This window comes from Ambystoma mexicanum, chromosome 14, assembly GCF_040938575.1.
Source record: "Ambystoma mexicanum isolate Mex_15411 chromosome 14, UKY_AmexF1_1, whole genome shotgun sequence".
Taxonomy (NCBI): Eukaryota; Metazoa; Chordata; class Amphibia; order Caudata; family Ambystomatidae; genus Ambystoma; species Ambystoma mexicanum.
In genome coordinates, this window is record NC_090940.1 from 313,438,060 (window position 1) to 313,461,036 (window position 22,977).

At 46.7% G+C, this 22,977-nt stretch overlaps 1 protein-coding gene across 1 annotated transcript in view; it reads left to right on the top strand.

Moving 5' to 3' along the window:
• Positions 1-22,977, top strand: part of RPS6KA5 (ribosomal protein S6 kinase A5) — a 1,757,411-nt gene that overhangs the window by 59,972 nt on the left and 1,674,462 nt on the right. The window contains exon 2 of the mRNA XM_069637449.1: positions 15,175-15,277. Within this exon, the coding sequence (XP_069493550.1) occupies positions 15,175-15,277 (103 nt within the window). The remainder of the gene's footprint in view (positions 1-15,174; positions 15,278-22,977) is intronic.

The window sequence follows — 22,977 nt, forward strand, 5'->3', positions numbered from 1 at the left end:
CTCAGTCTACCACCCCCAGACGAATGGTTTGGTGGAGAGGTATAATCAAACCATAAAGAAAATGATGAAAAGAGTGATAGGACCGGAGGGGAAGGACTGGGATAGAGTCATACCTCTGATCCTAATGGTGCTGAGGGACACGCCCCAATCCTCGACCAGATTCTCACCTTTCGAGCTGCTATTCGGGAGACAGCCTAGAGCCATTCTAGATCTGGTCAAAGAAGACTGGGAAAACTCTAAGGAAACATCCCTAACCGAATACGCCGGAGAACTTCGGGAACATCTATCCACCTTGAGAAATTTGGCAGAGACCCATCTAGGTCTAGCACAAGACCAGCAGGAGAAGGTGTATAACAAGGGGAGTCGTCTAAGGAAGTTAGAGCTAGGGGAAAGGGTACTAGTCTTATTACCCACCAGCACCAACAAGTTGTTAGCCCGATGGAGGGGTCCGTATGTGGTAAAGGACGTAGTGGGGCCGGTGAACTATCGAATACACCAGCCCGACCGGACCCCCTCGCACAAGATCTACCATATCAACCTCCTGAAGAAATGGACAGAAACCGCCCGATTGATGATCTGGCCACTCACGGGACTGGTGTGAATCCCACTCCCAACCAGTTGGATACAGTACAATGGGGGCGAATTCCTGATGGAACACATGAAGAAGGAGATCCAGGAGACGCTCAAACCCCACCGCGAAGCCTTCTCCCCATTACCTGGCAGGACCAACCTCCTAGAGCATCGGGTCGAAGCCCAACCCGGACAAATAGTCCGGCTGCGACCTTACCGGATCCCGGAGGCCCGGAGATTGGTCATAAAAAGGGAAATAGAAGAAATGATCAGACTGGACATCATCGAACCATCGACCAGTGCTTGGTGTTCCCCCATCGTACTCGTGCCCAAACTGGACGGGGCTGTCCGGTTTTGTATGGATTATAGACAGCTCAATACGATCTCACAGTACGAAGCCTATCCCATGGCTAGAATGGATGAATTGCTGGAAAGACTAGGTGCTGCCCGGTACCTCATTACCTTGGACCTCACCAAGGGGTACTGGCAGATCCCGCTCTGGAAATCAGACAAGGAAAAGACGGCCTTCGTAACACCTCAGGGGCTTTTCCAGTACAAGGTTCTACCCTTTGGGTTACATGGGGCTCCGGCCACCTTCCAGAGACTAATGGATGTTCTTCTGCAACCCCACGATCAGTACGCCGCAGCCTATCTTGATGACATTGTAGTTTACAGTGCATCATGGAGTGAACACCTGGTTCATCTACAGGAAGTGGTCTGCGCCCTAACCCGGGCCGGGCTCCATATAAATAAAAAATAAAAACAGTCCTAGGGGCTCGAGAAACCAAGTACCTGGGTCATGTCGTGGGTGGTGGTGTGATCAAACCCCAGATATCAAAGATCGAGGCGATTCAGAAGATTCCGGTTCCAGCCACCAGAAAGCAAATAAGGGCATTTTTTGGGGTTTATCGGATACTATATACGCTTTATTCCCAGTTTCTCATCCCTTGCTGCGCCGCTTACCGAGGCTTTGAAGAATGGAAGTTCCCCGGACCTATCGAACAATCCTGCGGCCATCCTGGCGGTGGAGGAACTGAAACGCAGCATATCCACACATCTGGTGTTGTTGTGCCCTGATTTCCAGGAACATTTCTACCTGCAAACGGATGCCTCAGGCCTGGGGTTGGGTGCTCTCTTGACACAGGAAGTCGATGGTTTCCTGCGACCTGTTTGTTTTGTGAGCTGGAAACTTCTTCCGCATGAAATGGTGTATTCCACGGTAGAAAAGGAGTGCCTTGCTATCAAGTGGGCGGTGGACACCTTACGTTATCTACTGGGATGAAGATTCACGCTATATACTGACCATGCTCCCTTGCAATGGTTGGCGAGACACAAAGGCACTAACCAGCATGTGCTGCGTTGGTTCTTGTCCCTCCAGCCCTTCGACTTTGTCACCCTACATAGGCCTGCCAGCTTCCAGTTGGTGGCGGACTACTTGTCCAGGTGCTCGATCAGGCCTGACCGGCCTGGATCTGTAGTGGGCGTATGTGAGTTGGGAAGTAGGAGAGGAAACGCCAAGGGAGCCGAACCGGGGTTACTGCGGGGCGCTCTGGGGACAGCGTAGCAGGCAGCGCCTGCTCCACCGCGTCAGCGCATTCACGGGACACAGGGGAGGTGCCATCCTAGGCGGCACTGGTGGGGAACGCCGGGGAGGGGCCACAGACAACGGGGATGCCTTGCCAGTGTTCCGCCTGCACTGCCGCGGCGCCGACCCCTCTCACAGTAGCCCGGTACACTGGCGCTGCGGCAGAGCAGCACAGAGGCACCCCGCACCGGCAGAACACAAGCCGACATCTCGCCCTCCGGCGTTGAGTGGCGGCGGAGCTTGGGGAAACGAGAGCCGAGCTTGGGTCGACTGCTCAGCGTCAGAGGGACTCACTATACCTGGGAACACTAGGTCAGGGATATATACAAAAGAACCCCCTCCTTACCTGAAGAGGCTGCCGACGCAGGTCCACACACAAGACGGGCTGACAATAAAGCACCATGTTGGGGGGCGGGGGCTATGGGGAAAACGCACGTCAAGCACTGCTCAGGTGCATTGACAGCAGGGGGAGAGCTGGAAACGTGGAGGAAGAGCCGGAACCAATCTACAGAAGGAAGGAAGGAAGGAAGGAAGGGAGGAGGAGGGGGAGGGCAGCTCTATTTCTATCAGAATGGGGGGAGGGAAAGAGTCCCTGATTGGCCCTTTTTCCCCTCCTAGGACAGGATATAAAAGGGACTGGCCTAATGGCAGTGTTGTTGCTTTTAGCAGGGAGAAGGAGAGGAGAGTGGAAGCAACTGGTGGGCCTATCCGGGTCCGAGCGAATAGGAGACACTTCACAAGGAAAGCAATTCCTGGATCTATCTCACTGTGAAGTAACTGTGGGACTACCGGGAACCCAACCTTAGTGGTTAACACTGAACATTTAACCCGTGTTTAAATAAAGTTCTCTCAGCATCAACCTACGCCTGTCCTGATTCTCACAGATGCCTTGGAACTCAATCCCCCCCCACCTTTTCCACATCCTACCAGGTAGGATACCGAGGAACTCCATCCCCCTCCCCTTTCCCGACACAAACACTTTCTCACAGACCGCTCACTGTGAGCGAAAACTGACTAACACCAGAGCTGTGTACCTGACATGTCCCATTACAATGGTCAGGCAATGTCGAGCAATTACTGATCATTACACACACACACACACCTGACTTCTATCACACTTCGCCACAGTATAAAAGACGGAGCACGAAAGCACACTCTGAGCGAGGCAAAGCACACAAAGAGGCAGTGGTTCCAAGATGGCAGTTTAATACGAGGAGAAAGACGGTGAGATCAGAGAGGGTTGCAAGGAGGGACAAGCCCCTGACCTTTTGAGACCGTTACTTTTGTGAACCTTGGAAAGTAAGAACCCTAAGACCAGGAACTTGAGCTGAACAAACCTGCATTGTGTGCCAGAGGTAACCAGTGCTCTTGCGCATTGGTACCCAAGGCGGGGAGGAGCGGCTGCCGCTGAGGTGCTATCCTTGGCTCCTACAGCAAAGCAGCGCCAGTAAAGACAACACAGCCGGTGAGTAGGAGAGACTGATACCAAACCAGCCTGTGTTAGAGCCAAGGTTGCAAGCGGTAACATTGTATGAATAAATCTAAAGAAAATGGCGTGTAAAACGTATGTGACGAGCGACGCAAATATAATTGAAAACCAGAGGAGTGATTGAACTTTGGGGAGGCCAAATAAAATACCATAGACTGAGTGGTCTGGCGCCACATGGGTGCTCACTTGAAGGTCTCTGTCCGGTATCCAACTACCTGGCAACTTTTGAAAGGGGAATTTTGAGATCGAAGTGGTCTTGCAACGGGTCAAGCTAAATCCTGTGCACATTCGAAAGTCTTTGATATCGAAGTGGTCTTGCAACGGGTCAAGCTAAATCCTGTGCACATTCGAAAGTCTTTGATAGTTGAATGAGTGGTACAATTGGTCCGAGCCTAGCTGAGGGAGACCAATTGTGACGGAGAAAGGATATGAGCCCAGCTGAGGGGGATCCGGGGTGGACTGTGAGTCACCCGAGAAAGTATATGCTCTGAACATTATAAAGGGGATCTGAGCCCAGAAGAGGGGGATCCACGATACTGACTGTGATATAAAAAGGGATCCGAGCCTGGCTGAGGGGGATCCAGGGTGAGGCACACAAATTGAACACTCAAAAGACAAAAAGGAACTTGGTGTTTTATTTTTGTTCTTGTACATCAGGCCCTCTGAGTCAAGAGACTGTTTGAAAACGAAGAGACTTGCCTCGCAGAAGTCCCTGATGCTGGTAATGAAACTGTGTCCTTGTGCCGAAGAAGCCAGGGTGTGTGCTTTGCTTGAGTTAACCGCCTTGTCCGTGCTGAAAACTTGGGGAAGGGAGGCCAACGGCCTGAACATCCTGACATATCATTTTGTGAATACATCTAAGCTATTACAAGTTTTGGTACCTTGTATGTTTAAAGTTGTTTCCTTTCAAGGATAAATACGGTCTCGTCCCACTGAATCTCCTCACTTCCTTGGGCCTTGTCTCCTACCAGGTGATCCTCCCGCAGTACACCACCCAAAGGTCGGGATCAGGAAGCATCTCCATGTCCACCTGGGAGGAGACTTTAGACAGGGTTTTAGTGTGGGATCCATAGGATTCATCCCTGTATCTACTACTGTTATTACTGCATTATCAAGGAGAACTGGAATCGGGCATGCATGGAGTTTATAGGTTTACCTGTTTAATAGATTTACAAGTTTTATGTAAAAGCATGTATGGGTCACAAAACTCCCCCTCTAGTATACTGTACCTTATTTGATATTATGAACCCAGGATGCTGGCCCATCACAGATTGCTCAGCGCCTCACTGGAACAGCTGGTCTGCGATGATGAGGTGGTTCCAGTGTGTCCCATTACTGGCACGGGGTGATTTTAGTATTACTCTCTCCCATGACACTGTCATGTCCCTTGCCCCTGGCCCTAACTGGCAAATCAGCCTTCCAGTTAGGGCCAGGTCAAAGGCCTTAAAACCTCATCCAAGAATCTCTTGGTGTCAGTCCTGGCGCCTTTGGTGCCAGGCTCATAACCATCATGAAGACCAACATTAGAATGTTAGAATGGGACTATTTAACTTGGGAGGGAGGGGAGTGGGTGGGGGGTTCAGCCAACATGAAGGCACACAAATAGCTCAGTTACAAGGAACTGAGCTATGCGGTATATAGTCTTTGGGTGTGGCATGGGACTATTTACGTGGGACTACTTTACCTGGACTGCTTTGGATGTGGCAGGCCTGGGACTATTTAAACCACACCCAAACAGCAGAACATGCTTTGCGTTATTCTGCTGTGGGCAGCGTAACGCTCACTGTGTCCAGTTCTTTGATGCCAACTTACCTGAAACCAAGGACCTGCAGAGAGAGAAAGAACACTACGAGACTTACCTGGAACAGTATCCTGTCTTCAATCCATTGCTTACTCCACTCACCTGAAGGTACAAACTCCATCATCCGGCACCGCATGCATCCTGGGATACCATAACCTGGCAAGAGGAGAAAGAAAGACCGCATTAGTAAACGTTTACTCACGTTTCCTCCCGAATGAAGAAAGCTACACAATTGTTAACTGGGTAGTCATCGCCTGGTCAGTATCATTGCTGGAACATTACGGCGATAGGCGAGGAACATCGCAACCTGCAAGGAGAGAAGACACAGGTTAGCAATATAAAAGGCAAAACAGCGCCGCGCATCACGCATTACTCACCGGACAGCATTGCGCACACCGCGCTTTCGCCTACCGGCCCATGCATGCTCATCTTCAAACTGCAGGACGACACCAAAATACCTTTCCATACCTAAAAGGAAAGAAGCAAGACATTATTATTCGAACTAAGAGGAACATAAAGACTGTAAAGAAGCAAACCTACGGAGTCGCAGCAGGCCTGGATTCCCACAGGGGGGCTTGCACCAGTGAGATAACTTGGTCGCTGCTCGCCCCCCACAGCTACGCGTCCCTGCCACGAGGAGCAGGACAGAGAATCCACCTTTTACAATATTAAGGTTAAGAGAAGGCCCAAGGGGGAGGAAGGAGTTGAGGCCAAGGGAGGTGGGAAAACATAAAGACAATCTGGTATTGAATCCAGCTCTCCTATATTGCAGACCCATCTTTAACCAGAGGCCTTACCAAGGGACTGAGAGAGGGTTAGAGAGTGCAAATCATCCAACCAGGGCTCGGTGGCGTCCCCGTGGATACCAGGTGAGCGTAACAGACACCAGGTGCTACCTTTAGTCAGTTTGTTTTTACAGAGTAATAACACACCACCATCCATTTGTGCTTCTGAACGAATTCTCTATAATGTACAGGCAATTCATAATTTGCCACGTGTTGTCATCATAATCCAAGCCTCTGAGTCATAATACAAGTTTGAGCTCAAGTATTATGTCTTCTTAGGACTGAAATGACTAGTAAGTAGATGGCACTTTAACTTCATTTTGTTTTACATTTTGTTAGTTTAGGAGGCATGGCTAGGTGAAGATGCTAGTAAATTTTTCATCTAATATACTGGGTAGTTGAGGAGATCAGAAAGATTACTTAATCTCACAATGATCCTTGGGATGTTTTCATTATAGCAAGTTATAAGATTAATTTTTTGATGAGCGTGACTTTTGTGCTCCTCTCTTCATGTCTTTTCTCGCATTGAATTGAGAAGTCAGGTAAGTAAGTAAGCTGACTGTTGGGGAATGGTAGTCCTGCACCTCACTTGGTTGCACTCATCTTTGTATAGGGCATGGTCCATATTACAGGGTTTAAAATAGCTGGGAGCTATCTGGCCCCTGGATATGGCCTAAAAAAGCCTGATTAGCTTGACACCAACAGCTACCAGTAGCTACTTTTGGCTCCCCAAGCAATCTAGTGCCATACAAATATACCTATCTGACATTAACTATGTGTCTGGGAAGTTGCAATAATAAACCTCTAGAAGACATGTAAAGCATGAATGGTTGTATGGACTGGACACCTGTATAGTTGCATCTAAATTAGAAGTTACATTTATTGCATACTGTGTATTTGTGCCTCAGGAGCAGCAGAGAAAATTAGCAAGGCCGCCTCACAGGTAAAGAGATGGCAGCAGAGATGCATGTTATGACAGTACAGAGACAATAACAGAATAATGCAGTAACGGGTGTAGTGGCAAAGTTATGAAGTAGTGGAAAAGATTGTTCAAGACCAAATGAGAGCAGCAAGAAGGAAGAACTGACAGAAGAAATAAAATGGAAATCAATTTAAAAAGAACGGCAAAAGTGAAGACGTGTACAAGACATAGCAACACAGCAGTAGAAAGAGGGGTGCAAGGAATGTGCATTTTTCGGTGCATGCCACAGTTTGGCAAAAAAAAGCATGTGTCGCCATCTTTCAGGCACTAGATTCATGAGGCTGAACTTTAATAGCTCATGGGCCATGATGAGTAACTCCTCGTCAGAGGAAAATCCTGGCTCCCAGCTTCTGCTCCATGAATTCCAATTTCGACCCATGTATTAGAAGACTGGGAAAAAGAATGTGGACCTTGAGCCTTCATGAAACAATCTTGCAATGCTCTAGTGCTATAAAAGGAACTCCATTTCAATTTAAAAATAAGATTAAAATAAAAGCTGGACAAGCTATGCGTACAATTGCATCTGAAACACCAGCAGTATTGCACCTACTACATGATAGGTGCATGCACCAGCTCTGCATGCACTTATTCTGCCATGAAATCTTCTCTATTGGGTCAACTGAGGGGAAAATCATTTGTGCCAGTGCTTGTCACACCACCTGCCAGGCCAGCTTTGCATATACCTCTGCAGGCAATCACTGTGGCAAACTATTGCTTGACCAAGTTCTTGTTGTTAGAGGCCTTCTGGCCTCTCCACCATAGGGGACCTTTCCAGACCCAGGTTCCGATGTAGCACCTCTCTGACCACCACTGCGCATCCAGTGCCCCTGCTGTGTTGCTTTCTGATCCTCTGCTGTCTAAACTGCCACGCCACCACAACTCTTGTTGAGTCTTTAGAGCGAGGGTTGGGGGTGTAGAGGCATTCTTTATCCTCAACCTTTTGTGAAAGAGTTGGGCATGCAAAGGAGTTTCTAAATCTTCCTATTGCAAATCCCTACCCTGTAGAAATGGAGATCCTGAACCTTGTCCTACCTTCCTAGGAAGACCGGATACTGTAGCAGTTTTGAGCAATGCCAGCACGTACAATGCTACTTTCAGTTAAGAATCTTTGATCAGAATTAAATTTGTTAGTCTTGTGTTGGATGAACCTTCATAGGCACTAGGGCATTGTTCTACAAATACACCCTTTTAGTGAACTAGTGTCAAAGGTAGAATCACTCATATTTGCTGAGTGCCCTCTGTTCCTCGGGAGGTTGAAATGGTTGAATATGGAAGTCTGGAATCTTTTTTTTTTTTTTTTTTACTGGAAGTCTGTAACTCCGAGGAATACTAACAGAGTTCACACCTATTCTTATAAGCCCTTTGGCCAACCTGACTTAACCGTAAACTAAAACACAAGAGTTCTCCAAGTTTGGTCAACAAGATGTCCATAAATCTGTCTTTTTAAAGTCTATTCCTATTCTACAAACCACCTATGTCAAATGGCTTCCTGGTCAAACCGCACCTAGGTTTCTCACAGTACTGCCTTAGAAGGCAGTGCCTTCTACAGGATTTCTGGTTTGGTTACTACAAATTAACCAGGCATCCCCATGGATTCATATTCTGTAGCACATCATTCTTATCGGGTCTCTCCACAACCATGGGTTCTCCCAAGTCTCCACATGACCTTGGTTTCTCGCAGCTCTCTGACGTTGGTTTCCCTCAACACAACAGTCTTGACAGTATCTAGCATTTGAAATGGATTGTGTCAACCATGTGTTCCTCATCTTTGATATACTCCGATATCCGGCTTGCAGCTCCGAAACCTTTCACAGCAGAGGGCACTGTGCGTCGTCGTTCTCTCCAACCTTGTGTCCTTTGAAAGGCCTCGGTCGGTCTCGAGTATGACATTTGTGTCGGTATAAAAGGCATGCACCACACCCATTGCCTCATTTACGTCTTTTCTCACAGCTGCTCGAAACATTTCACTTGCCTCGGCGTGTATTCTTTGATGCATAGTTCGAACATTTTGTCTAAGTAGGTATTCTACCCTGAAAATGGGATTCAAGGAACGTGCCGATTCCGGTTCTACAATGTCCATAACTGATCCGCATTGGGTATGTGTCTGGTGGTTGGTCAGGCCACAATGTTGTGCCAATCTACGACAGTTAAAGCCTTAAAAGCGAGGAAGGGGGGGGGGACTCTCTTTAGGCAGGCCCTCTCCTAAATCTTCTTCGGTTACTCGATCTACAGCTGAAGATAAGAGCTCAAGGGATGTTTCTCCTCACCAATCCAAGAGGCATGGCAAACCTGTTCAACGCTCACGTCGAAATCTCAATGCTCTTCATCTTCATCGGGGAGATCTAGGGAAAGGTGTCATAACCCCAGATCAACCTCGTCTGATTCCTCGCCCGATGGAAAACGGGTAAGCTTCCTAAGTAAAAAGGCTTCTAAAGCTGAGTTGGAAAAGTTCATACTCCAAATGTTGGAAGTTTTTGCAAAGGCAGCATCGACCCCTTTGCAGACGATGAAAGACTTTCAGCTCCATCGTGCGAAGGCCGACACAGGGTGGGTAGAGAAAAGCCACTGTTTCCGCACCTCAGAGCCTGGACAGCATGGCCCTGAAGGCTTCTCAAGCTCCCCTTGTGGTTTTGACGCCTCGAGGGAAGGATCCACCTCCACTTCTACCGATGCCTTTGAAGGTGTGAAGTGTAGTCCATTGGCTTAGAGTTGACGGTGTCAAAGCCTTTGATTTAGTCTTAGAGTTCATCGAAGGTTTACAAACCACAGGCTAAAAAGGACTTAAAGTCCAAGAGTTATGTTTATGAGGAGGAGGAGGAGGAGGAGGAGGAGGAGGAGGAGGAGGAGGAGAAGAAGGAAAGCCTGTTTTTGGTTTTGGGCTAGATTATGGCACGTCTGGTGTTCCAGAGGAGCTCCTATTTGAAGAAACCAAGATGAAAATCTTGCAGACACTCTAAAAGAGGCCAGCGGTCTTGGCAATTCCCCGGAAGCTGAATTTGGCAATCCTGATGAGTTTGGACATGCAGATGCTTCGTACAGAACAGTTATGTCTGAAGTTACTTGCGCTGGGGAGATCTACAGAGGTGTATGTGCAGGATGATTTGACTGATATTCTGGATGAGGGGAAGCTTAAGGACCCAATTCCATACCGCAGTCAGAGTTTTGGAGAAAGCCAGACTCTACTCCTGCAGTACATAAAGACTTCACCAAAAATATAGACCATCATCCATGGACCCTGAATTCCTTTCAAAACGCCCAAGCCCAGAAAGTCTAGTGGTACAGGCAGCTACTTCAGCTGTTAAGGGAGCAGCATACCCTACAATTCCACCAGATAAGGACGATAAGAGGATGGACACCCTGGGAGAAATTCTTCTCTACTGGAAGTATGGAGCTAAAGGCAGCCAATGCCACCTGTGCCCTAGCCGAATTTACATATACCTTATGGGAGGTGGCTGCTACGGTAGCTCGGCATATCCCAGAGGGTGATGAGGGAAGGAGAGGTTTTTGAATGTCATTCAAGGTGGTAAAGAAGCGATGCGTCAATCCCTGCAATTGGGTTTGGACACAGCTTACTGTGTGTGGCTCTATGGCCGTTGGTGCAGTTCTTAGGCATTTTGCCTGGCTAAGAATGTCCGAGTTCGCCTCTGGCATTCAGTCCAGACTTCTGGATATGCCATTTGAAGGATCAGTGTTATTCGGATATAAAGCGGATGAACGTCTTGAAAAGCTGCAATCCTCTAAGGCATCCGCTAAATATTAGTGTAGCGATTAGGCAGCCACAACAGAGTCTGTCTGCTCCATCTTCTGCTCAAGGATGGAGAAACCATTCTTTTCGATTCTACTCTTCTGTTGGAAGAACAAGAGGTCAGTTTTCCCAGAGGGGACAGAGGAGACGGCCTCTCAGCTCCGAGGTCATACAGGCAAAGGTGCCACTGCACCTCCACCCCCCCCCCCCTTTGCCATTTGCGCCTTCCGGTGCTTCAAAACCACTTTAAAGACTTATGCCACAGGTCGGTTGCGGGAGGTAGATTAACCCAGCATATAGAGGAGTGGTGAAGTATTACTAACATGCCTGCCTGTCATGATGCCTACCTCCAAGGAGCCAGGTCCAACCCAGCAACCCCAGAGGCAGGCATCATTCCCCCCAGGGAAGTGCCAGCGGGCCCAAGCTGGGGCCCTTTGGACACAGTCCTGGCGCCTTAGGCGCCAGGCTCATGTTGGACCCCTGTCCCGGCGCCTTAGGCGCCAGGCTCATAAAGCTAGACATGTGTTGAAGTGTTTTAATGTGCACTTACCTGAGGCAGACCATGCTGCTACATCCAGGCCCTCTTGAGGCCTGAATGGAACTACTTTACCTGTGGGACTACTTTCCACCTGGGTGCGGTCGGAGAAGGATACATACCTGATCGGTGGAAGGATACATACCTGGAACTTCTTCCAAAGCTATTTAAACCACACCCGATCAGCAACTCACGCTTCGCGTTGTTCTGCTCCCCGCAGCTGGACGCTCACCGTGTCAGCTCCTGCATCTGTACTTCAGCCACGCCTGTCAGCATCCTGGGTCGCCTGCAAAGGGAGATAAGAGAGAATTGGAGAGAAAGAAGACCTTACCTGCTAAAGCTGCATCACGGAGACATCAAACCGACGATCCTGAAAAGGAAGACATCCTTTTAAAAGCATTTCGCTTCGATCGCTGCAGCGCTGCATTTCACTCACCTTTCCTGGGTGCCTCCATCTTCAGCAGCGATCATCCGGATCCGCACCCACTTCCCAGAGCCTAGAGGGAAAAAGACCAGAAAACAAGGTGAGAGAAAGAAGGGAAATAGGAAAAACTCAATTTTCTTCTAAGACTTACCTGTTGGGTCATTCCCATTTCATTTCGGGTCCTGCCGCTTCCTGGCATTCCGGACCCCGGCCCCTATGGGGAAAAAAGACAAAGACATTGAATGAGCGAATGCAAAGACATTACCTGAACGCTCATCCAGAACTTACCTATCATTTACTGGAACTGCACGTTTCACTTCGGGTCGGCGCCATATCTCCGGCATTCCGAAGCCCGGCCCCTAAGGGGAAAAAGACATAAGCATTAGCGCTTGCTGCAATAAGACAATGAACATTATTATTAAGCTTGAACTTTTGAACTTGCAACAGAACTCTTACAACGCCTCACCTGAATAGTCAAGCTTATTTTGAACTCCCATCAAACCTCAATCCAGTGAAGTAACTGGGTTTCAACGCGCCCCTGCATCAGCAGCAGGATGGAGAACTCATCCTTCCAGACCCTAAGGTGAGACTTCACGGGGAATCGTGGAAGGGTATCGTGGAGGGTTGGAAGGCAGTGGGAGGCTTGAGCATTATTCCGTCAGTAGGAAATACTCCCTTTTCACGCACAGGGGAATATTCCTGCAAGCCAGAAAAGCCAGAGTAGAGGGGCCCTTCCTGTCCAGCTTCTGAGTCCTGCGCTTCACCATTGAAGAAGCATCAGCACTCGAAGCCAGACCTGCGCCTCCGTGGGAATCAGGTGAGCGTGACACTGCCCTATGCAGGCAACTGCCCACGGGTACTACCTCCCTTTTATGAAAAGACCTCCAAACTATCCCCCAAGAGGCACGTCCTTGAAAGTGCCAGATCTGCTCCTTTTACATACAGTTCTAACCCTGTTGGAGAAGGATGCAATCAAACCATTACCTGTAGCGGAAATGACTCAAGGCTGGTACTCTCCTTATTTTCTGAATCTGAAAAAGGACAGAGGGTTGTGACCCATCTTCGACTTGAGATGTTTGAAAAGTTCCTCAGGAAGGACAAGTTCAAGATGGTCACTCTCTCGCATATCCTCCAGGCCCTTCAGTTCCAGGATTGGATGCTGTCATTGGATCTCCAGGATGCTCATTTGCTCAGGAAGTACCAGAGATTCACCGTTGGCAGTTCCCATCATCAGTTTTGAGTCCTGCCTTTCGGCTGACCTCCGCCTTCACCAAGTTGATGGCGGTGGTGGCATCAAATCTGCATGGGGGGATTTACATCTACCCCTACCTGGACGATTGACTAATCCAAGGCTGTTCACCGGAACAGGATGCAACATCTAGACAGCACCTGACATGCTCTCCACAAACTGGGCTTTTCCCTCAATTTCAAGAAGTCCAACATGACTCCTTTGCCGAAGCTGCAATTCATTGGAACAGTCCTGGACTCTTCCTTGGGGAAAGCTTTTCCACCCAAGGTAAGGGTGTAGAGAAGGAGCCTAGTACCGCCACCTCAACCACTTAACTAACTTTGCCTATTTGTTGGGAGCCCGAATGTTAGACACGTGCGGTACCAGTGAAACTATCGATGCCTAGGAGAATCCTGGAGCCAAGGTTCCCATTGAGAAAACAGTACCTGCCTACAAGAAAACATGATGGCCATTTGAATAATGCCCCGGATGAAGCATAGCAAATCAATGGTCTAGATGGTGACGTCACACAGAGCTTACCTGACGCGCCTAGAAGAGATGCAGAAACCAGAGAATGCAGATATTCTATAAGGCATCAAGAAAGTATCAAGTATAAGTGATATCTTGGGATCAAAGTGAAGAAGCTTATGCCATAAAATGGATGAAGATATCAAGTCAGTTTACTCATGTACAGATGCAAAAGAAATGCAAGCAGACAAAGTATTCTTTAGGCTAGCTTTATAGCGAATAGATTGCGGCATGCGCCAATATATAAATATATGCATAAAGGATGGGTGTTTCCACTACAGGTTTATAGCAGAGTTGGATTAAGAATGGAAGGCCTCATTCTCAGTGTGGCGCAGTAAGAAAACGCATGAATTAAAGGTGAATCTCAAAGACGAGGCTGGATGAGCCATGAAGCCAAGCCAAGAAAAAAAGGTCTTATCAGGTTGGAGTGAGCTGACATTGGATACAGAATCGTGTGAAAGAACAGCTCCCGTTCAGAAGGCATGAACAAAACAAGGAAGACGTCAGAGGTCTATTAAAAAATCGTATTTTAAAGACAGTAAAAGCTTAAAATCATGGTCTACAGTCACGGGGAATGATGAAGTTGGACGAGCAAGATGCTCACACCTACACATGAGGGCAGAGCTTGCCTTCACTCCCCTGATTCTCCACAGTACAGAACAAACTCAAAGCCGAGCTTCAAAGCCTAATTGATTACGATGACCACTGAGGTGATGATAGATTGATATGCTAATTGGTGAGAAGCTGGGGTTAAGACAAGCTCACCAGCACCTGGAGGTCCAATCTGCTTGCTGCTCGACGTAGGTGGAAAAGTACTAACAGAGGTTATAGTGCCAACCAATTGTAGGGGACCATGTAATTAAGGGTCCTATAGTTTGTGTAGCCAATGGGACGTCGTGTATTTAGTGACGTTCATAGTGGCCATTTTGAAGGAAGGGTTTAGTTGCCCCACCTAATGTTAAGAAACCTATCACTTTCACTCACTATCCCATACTAGTATGGATCATATACTCAAAGCCTATCATAGTTATTAGGTTTTTGTAGTTTGCCATGTAGGATAACATTGGTAGTGATGTAGGTCGACGTCCATGATGATGAGTTTTTAATATGAAAATTCTGTTTTTAATGAAACTCGTTAAGTAAGAGGATTGCGCAAATTCATTGATGTTCATTGTGCTACGTATTTTAGGCAACTGAAAATAAAAGTTATCCTTTTTACCAACTAACTGAGTCATTTTGTTTATTGATTGAGTAACTTCTGCATCCCAATTCATCTGCAGGGTAATTGCTACTCGTCTTAAACGGCTGAGGTTATTCAGTTCACTTGGTAGCGGAGAGGCTGGTTTAAAAAATCCATCGGCATAAGTAAACTTTGGAGTCCCGGCAATATCGCACGACCTCTGCCATTCAGCTAAAGGGACGTGAAGCTCCCTGTGGATAGTAGTTTAGTTTAAATTGATAAAATCTTGCAAGTAGGGTGTGACGGGTCCCTCTGTTTTCAGACGGAATCCCCTCCCACGGTCTACGAGAAGCTGAACAAACCGGAAGTTGGAGAGGCGATAGGAGGCGTTCGATCCAGAGAGTCGGAAGACGAACATGTGAATGGTGAGTAAAAACTGAGCAAGTTGGCAAAATGGTGTATGGCTTATAAGTGACGAGAAGTGATAAGGGAAAGAAGTGTAACGGAGGGAGGTGGGGGTAAACAACTCGAGAATAAGAGTGTTAAATAGTGAATAGAAATTGACTTGTGTGAGGCCAACCAATTAAGAGTTATCGTGAGGAGAATTCCACGAGCATAGAATACACCCTGAGCCGGCGTTTTTAAAGAACGTAACAGAAGAAATCTTAACCTAAAATCCCATAGTGGAAGCATTAGACGACAAGTTTGGTTAAAGACGTAACTTAAAGAGGTTGAGTTAAACTAAGTAGGAGTATTGATTTAGAGGGCAAAATTACTCTTAGAGCAAAGATCATAAGAGATACATGTGACCAGTCGAGTATGTCTGTTTTGTCTGTTTGTTTTATGCATCTGTGTGTTGGTGATGACGTAATGGTTTTAAGTGATTTCGAAAAAAAGGAGAAACACAAGGTTGAAAAATGTAATTGGTTGTTTGACTTGTAAGTTGATGGTGTTTTATAGTAAGATTAAAGTAAAAAACGCGATTTAAAGGGATTGGGGCCTGCGACGATTGGTGCACGCTCATATTATATTATTTTTCTGAAACATATTGTTTTTCTAAAACCTGTGACAAAAGCAAACTAGTATTGATGGTCAAGAGTGACAAGTCAAAGATGGAGCATGTTACTCCACTTCTGCACCTTTGCAAGCAATTTCCGAAACATGCACCTAAGCTTAGACAGTATAGTGCCGAATGGGATAAAGGAACCGCGGACAAAATGTTTATGCCGTGGCCGCAAGGAGGGTCACTATCGAAAGGTAGTTCTGCAGAATATGGCGACATATTTGCATGCAACGTATATGGGGGAAAAAGCTGGACAAGCGACTAGCGAGTTTAGAACTTTGGAAAATGTACCAGAAGGAAAGAGAAGAACCGCCTCCTATAGATTGGATCCTCAATGTATGCAAAGAGGGGGGTGAGGAGCCTTCTGCTCCCCCCGCCCGCCAGAAATAGATGGCGAAAACAAGAAAGACAATGGATTATACCCATTGACAGAGCTTAAGGCAGCAACAGGGTATAGTAACCCGGCATATGGGTCAACTGTGCAAAGCAATGACGAGGGCTCTGAGAAAAATACTGAGAAAGATGTAATTCCTAAGGTCCTGAGAGACGCGACAAGGAGAGAAGTGATTGAGCAAGCACATCTTAAGATATAGGAAGAGAAATAAACAGATGGAAGGGAGAAAGAGATAAAGCTGATGAGTTAGCACTTCTACAGAACGAATGGATGGGTGGACAGATTTTGCTTAAACTCGATGGAAAAGGCATCGAGGATGTAAGACAAAGAAGATCAGGATAAAGATAGAGAAAGGGAAGAACGATCGAAAGAAGGAGACAAAAAGGAAAGAGACAAAGATGAGAGCAGTTATATCAAGATGAACAGTTGACGAAGCAGGAAAAAGCAGAGGAGCAGAGAAAACGAGACAATAGACAAGGGGCAATTGATGAGTGGAAAAGGTTAGAAAGGAAAAGAATAGAAGAGGAGGAACAGAAGTTAAGGGATAAGAGAATGCAAAGACGAAAGGATGAGAAGATACGGAGGGCAAATGAAAGACGGGATATAAAGAGGAAGACAGGGTAAGGGAGGAAGAAAGAAGGTGTAGAGAGCTTGATGAGGACATAAATAGAAAAAGAAGACAAAGGGCACATGATCTTGATCGCCTGGAGAAGGTGGTAAGGAATCCCGATCCAGAAGTAGCATGGGAGGACATAGAGGAGTTCTTCCCAGAATATGAGTCATTAGCTAGCCCATCCAGAGTAAATCTAGAGGACGAGTTTGATTCTTGAAGCTTTGGGGAAGCAATTGATAAAGTTTATTATCACATGAGAGCCCAGAAAGAATTAAAGGGGAAGGGGAATAAATGATCGGCTTGAGAGTACACAGTTGTAGGATACAGAGGGAGCCTCATGTAACACGAGGCCCCCCAAGGAGTTGTCTTTATATGCACTGACTCTACACAGAAATGAGGAGAGAAGGAATACAAGTTGGGCTCAGAAAATGTCAGGTGAAGACCGAGACACCTTCCGTGGAGAAGAGAGAGGTGCCATATGTGGTCCTGAAGGTTGTTTTACAATGGATAAGGAAGTGAGATGGTCATATTTAGACCTACCTATACCTCGGGCGTCCAAATCATTGAAGCGGTCAGATCAACCTAAAGGGCAGCATCATGGTGAGAGGGGGGGGATCGCCACCATATGTGAGCAGATTAAGGTCGCTGCCAGGAAGAAGGCGGTGCAGAAATATTGTCCCTGCTGTGAATAGACAGACGATGGGAGATGAGAGCGAGTTTGGGGTTTCACAGTTTCCCTTGCTAGAGAAAGGGGGAGCTAGACCACAGAGCTAGACCACAGTATGTACCTTGGCCCCGGATGGACAAGGATAATTTAAGGTGTAAATTTCTGGTGCTGGGAAATGGATACGTGAATTAGAAAAGATGACCGGAGGAAATGCCTTGGCTATAGGGGACATTAAGGGTCTCCTGATTGCCATCCTTGGAGAGAGAGCTGATGACGTTTGGTCCAGAGCAGTGTATGCTGGTGTTACTATGGTTAACACTGCTCATTACGGAGCACCGTTCAATAACTGCAGAGCGGCAGTCTGGAAAGCGCTGAGTGCTGTATCCAGACACGTCTGATATGGGAGCTATAATGACGAGAAAGAGGCAGGAAGGGGAAGATCCGCTTTCTTACATTGAGAATTTTCAAGAGCAGTGGAGCTTGGAGACACGCGAAGCTTGGGGAAAATCTATACCTGTGTTCTATCATACATTATGCCAAGGGCTGCCAGGCCCTGTACAGAAGTAGCTCAAGATGTTTGTGGGTATGGAGGCAAAACTGTGGTCAGAAATTCAGCTGACCATTGCGCATTATGGTAGGCTCCTGCAGGAAAAGAGTCAAAAAAGATGATATCAGCAAAGGTGACGAGGCAAAGTTAGTGCAAAATAAGTTCTCAGTACGCTGTACAGCAGGTAACAAACTTGCCGCAGGGGAATAATCAAAGGCAGTTTGATCAGGACAATAATGGATTTGCTCCATGAGGAAGAGGAGGATTTCAAGGTAGAAATTTTCAATATAATCCCGGTAATTGGCAAAAAAATCAGGGAAACTTTCAGAGCAATCAAGGAAGTTTTCAAAATATGCAGAATGACGATCAAGACTTACAGGATGGGCAGAATAGGAGATTTTCACCTCCTGTTTGTTGGGCATGCGGAATGACAGGACATTTAGCTCATATGTGTAGAAGCCTCTGGTTTGTGCAGAATGGTCCATTTTCAAGAGGGGGGACTTGAAACCCGCCTGCATATTCACAGCAGAGTGGAGTTGGGTTTGCTCAGAATCAAATGGTGCAACAGGCACAAGCGCTGAGAATGCAGAAAGATTTGCAAACGCAGTAAGCAGTAGTAAATCTGCCGTAAGGGCACTCGCAGCAGTCACCTATGCAGATACAGCCAAGCACAAGCACTGGACAGTTAATGACTAGGATAGGAGGTGTCACTGTTGAGGGAGGGAATCCTTTTACAAGTTCAGGAATGAATGTTATGCTCACCTGGTATCCACGCGGATCTCACCCAGCCCTGGTTGGATGATTTGCACTCTCGAACCCTCTCCCGGTCCCTTGGTAAAGCCTCTGGTTAAAGATGGGTCTGCAATATAGGAGAGCTGGATTCAATACCAGAATGTCTTTGTTTTCCCACCTCCCTTGGCCTCAACTCCTTCCTCCCCCTTGGGCCCTCTCCTCACCTTAATATTGTGAAAGGTGGATTCTCCGTTGTGGTCCTTGTGGCAGGGGCGCGTAGATGTGGGGGGCGAGCAGCGACCAAGTTACTTCACTGGTGCAAGACCCCCTGTGGGAATCCAGGCCTGCTGCGACTCCGTAGGTTTGCTGCTTTACAGTCTTTATATGCAGTTGTAATGTTCCTCTTAGTTCGAAAATAATTGCTTCTTTCCTTTTAGGTATGGAAAGGTATTTTGGTGTTGTCATGCAGTTTGAAGATGAGCATGGGCCGGTAGGTGAAAGCGCGGTGTGCGCAATGCTGTCCGGTGAGTAATGCGCGATGCGCAGCGCTGTTTCGCCTTTTATATTGCTAACCTGTGTCTTTTCTCTCTTTGCAGGTTGCGATGTTCCTTGCCGAGTGCCGTAATGTTCTTGTAATGATACTGACCAGGAGATGACTACCCAGGTAAGAATTGTGTGGCTTTCTTCATTCGGGAGGAAACGTGAGTAAACACTTAGTAATGCTGGCTTTCTTTCTCCTCTTTCCAGGTTATGGTATTCCAGAATGCATGCGTTGCCGGATGATGGAGTTCGTACCTTCAGGTGAGTGGAACTGAAGTCGGCGATGGATTGAAGACAGGATACTGTTCCAGGTAAGTTTCGTAGTGTTCTTTCTCTCTCTCTCTGCAAGTCCCTGGTTTCAGGTAAGCTGGCATCAAAGAACTGGACATGGTGAGTGTTAAGCTGCCCACAGCAGAATAACGCAAAGCATGTTCTGCTGTTTGGGTGCGGTTTAAATAGTCTCGGGTAACATAGTCCAGGTAAAATAGTCCCAGGCCTGCCACACCCAAAGTAGTCCAGGTAAAGTAGTGCCAGGCCTGCCACACCCAAAAGACTAGACCGCATAGCTCAGTTCCTTGTAACTGAGCTATGTGTGTGACTCCATGTTTGTTGAACCCCCCCCCCCCCCAAGTTAAATAGTCCCAAGTAAATAGTCCCATTATAATGTTGGTCTTCATGATGGTTATGAGCTTGGCGCCAAAGGTGCCAGGACTGAATCCAAGAGGGTCTTGGATGAGGTTTTAAGGCCTTTGACCTGGCCCTAACTGGAAGGCTGACTTGCCAGTGAGGGGTAGGGGCAAGGGTCATGACAATGGGGCTGTATCCGAAATAGGACAGCTCACTGAGAGACTTGATGTGTTCAATACTCTCTGTGACGCCAAATCCTCACGAGGAACCGAGGCTAAACGTCTGTATAGGAGGCAAACGTTTTTCGTTTTTAGTGGACATGGGTGCAACAAGCTTGTGTATAAAAGAGGGAAAATGTTCAATGTCTGGCAATGCCTTGAATACTCAAGGTTTCACAAGAGCTACAAGCAAAGTTCCTTTTACTGAAAACGTATCGGCCTCTATAGGAGAATTTGACATGTCGGTGCCACTGCTGTATTCAAGGCAGACACCTGTCGATATATTAGGTTGAGATTTAATGACTAAGTTGAATATGACAATCTCGTTTACTGATCAAGGTATAGTGTGTTCAACGTCATGAATGCAGTATTTAAACGTGATTGAATTCATTATGTTGTTTGCAGGACAAGTGACCATGGGAGCAGTCCCGTTGGAACCTGAAGTTTTTCATTATGGGGTACGCATTTTGTTAAACCTGGCTGCCAGGTTTAGTAGGCAGAACTATGAGAATACCTGATTAAGATACCTATGGATGAAGAGGAAAGGCAAATCTTTACTTTAGAATTAGAAGCAGCCATAGTGCGAGGGGGGAAATGGCTTCGCTTGATGGGAATGATCATGATGGCAGACGATGGTCTACAGTGATCGCCATTGGGGAGAGTTACAGATTGACTGACGTCACTGATGAGGATATGTTTGGAGATCATCCATCAGATGACAAAGTAATGTTTGAGATGAGCACTACTTATTGGGTGCGAGCCATCAAACGTGAGGTTCCTCAAAAAATTATGATGGCACAGCACAAAAGCGTCCTGAATATTTTGAGGAAGACTTGGCAAAAGTGCCATCTTCTTTATGGACTACAGGCCCTTATGACGTAGGCCTATCGAAGGGGGTTGGAGAAGTAAAGATTAAATTGAAGCCAGGATCAATTTTACCTCAAGCACGACAATATCCTATGTCTCGAGAGGCAGATGAAGGTATTTTTAAGACGATTTCTGCCATGATGGATCAAGGCATCTTGATGACGTCAGAGTCACTGTGTAATAAGTCAGTGTACCCTATCAAAAAATCAAAGGAGGGGTCATGCAGGCTAATTCAAGATTTACGCCCGAATAACCAGATTGTAGAGGCAGAGTTCCCTCCAGTTCCTAATCCTGCAACAATCTTATGTAACATACCTGTTGAAGCACGATATTGCACTGTGATTGATTTGAAGAATGCGTTTTGCTCAATTCCCTTACACGAAGACTTGCAGGATCTGAAGTCATTTATGTTCAGACTAAGTTAAAAAGCACGATATTACCTCCAGGGTATTGAGTCTGCATCAATTTTCAATAGGGTTCTACAGATGATCTGAGCAATATTGATCTGGAAAATGTTGTGTTGCAATACGTAGATGACATTTATTGGCAGCACTACAGAGGAAGGATGCTGACGTGATTCTATTCAGTTGATGATTACACTTGCTGATAAAGGATATAAGGTTGACAAAGGGAAGTTGCAGTATTGTCAACAGGAAGTGTTGTACATAGGTCAGTTGATTTCGCAGGAAGGAAAAAAGGTTACTCCTGAGAGAGCTGAGGCTATTTTGAAAACCACAAAGCCACACACGATAAAGCCCATGCAAAGATTTCTGGGACTATGTAAATATGTCAGAGCGTGGGGCTTTGATTAGAGTTCATATACAAGGCCTTTATTACAAACTCTAAAGAAAGCCCAGGCAGCACAAGAGAAAATCATCTAGACTGAGGAGATGGAAGAAGGGTTTGATGAATTGAAAAGCAATTTGTACGGCTCCAGTTTTAGGATTCTTAATTATGCTGAGGAATTATTTTTATTCTCTCATACGGATGGTACTGTTATGATGGCAGTCCTTACACAGAGAACCACATTGGGGTACAAACCCCTTGCATATTACAGTGGGATTCTGGACCCAGTAACAAAGGGTCGTTTTCCATGCGAACAATCTTTGGCAACCGGCACGTTCACCATTGAGAAAGCTGCAAGTATACTGATGGGATGCTCTATGATGTTTGTTGAGCATGCATTATTTGCCATCTTGGAGAAACCAAAAGAGACGTTGACTTCTCAAAGGGCTGCTGCCTATGAGGTAGTGATATACAATCTGGCGTTTAAAATAGTTCGATGCAAGCTAGTGAATCCTGCCATGTTTGTAGCTGAACCACTGGCAGAGGGTGAGCATGCGCATGACTGTTCTAACTATGAAGAGTTCTATGATGAAATCCCTAGATAAAAGAATGCTTTGACAGGGAGAGAAATTGTTTTTATTGCCAGTTCTTCAAGCATCGATCAAAATGATGGACAGAGGTATACAGGTACTGCTGTGGCTAAACACATGGCCAATGGGGTGTTTCAAACATTGGTAAGTGCACGACTCCCATCTCACTATTCAGAACAGGCTGTAGAGTTAGTGGCGCTGATAGTCACGCTCGAGAATCATGCAGACCAGGAAGTAACAGTGTAAGTGACTCTGCATATGTGACGTCGACAGTGCACGCAGGATTAGCATGTTGGAAAATTAAGTGCTACCTCCGAGTGGATTGGCACTCCAGTGCAGCATGCCACTTTACTGGACAGGCTTATTAAGGCACTACAACTCCCAGTAGCCATTGCAGTCATTAAATGGGCAGCTCACACCAAAAAGACTGACTTTAACTCACACAGAAATCAGGCAGCAGATGAAGTCAAATGCGCTGCAT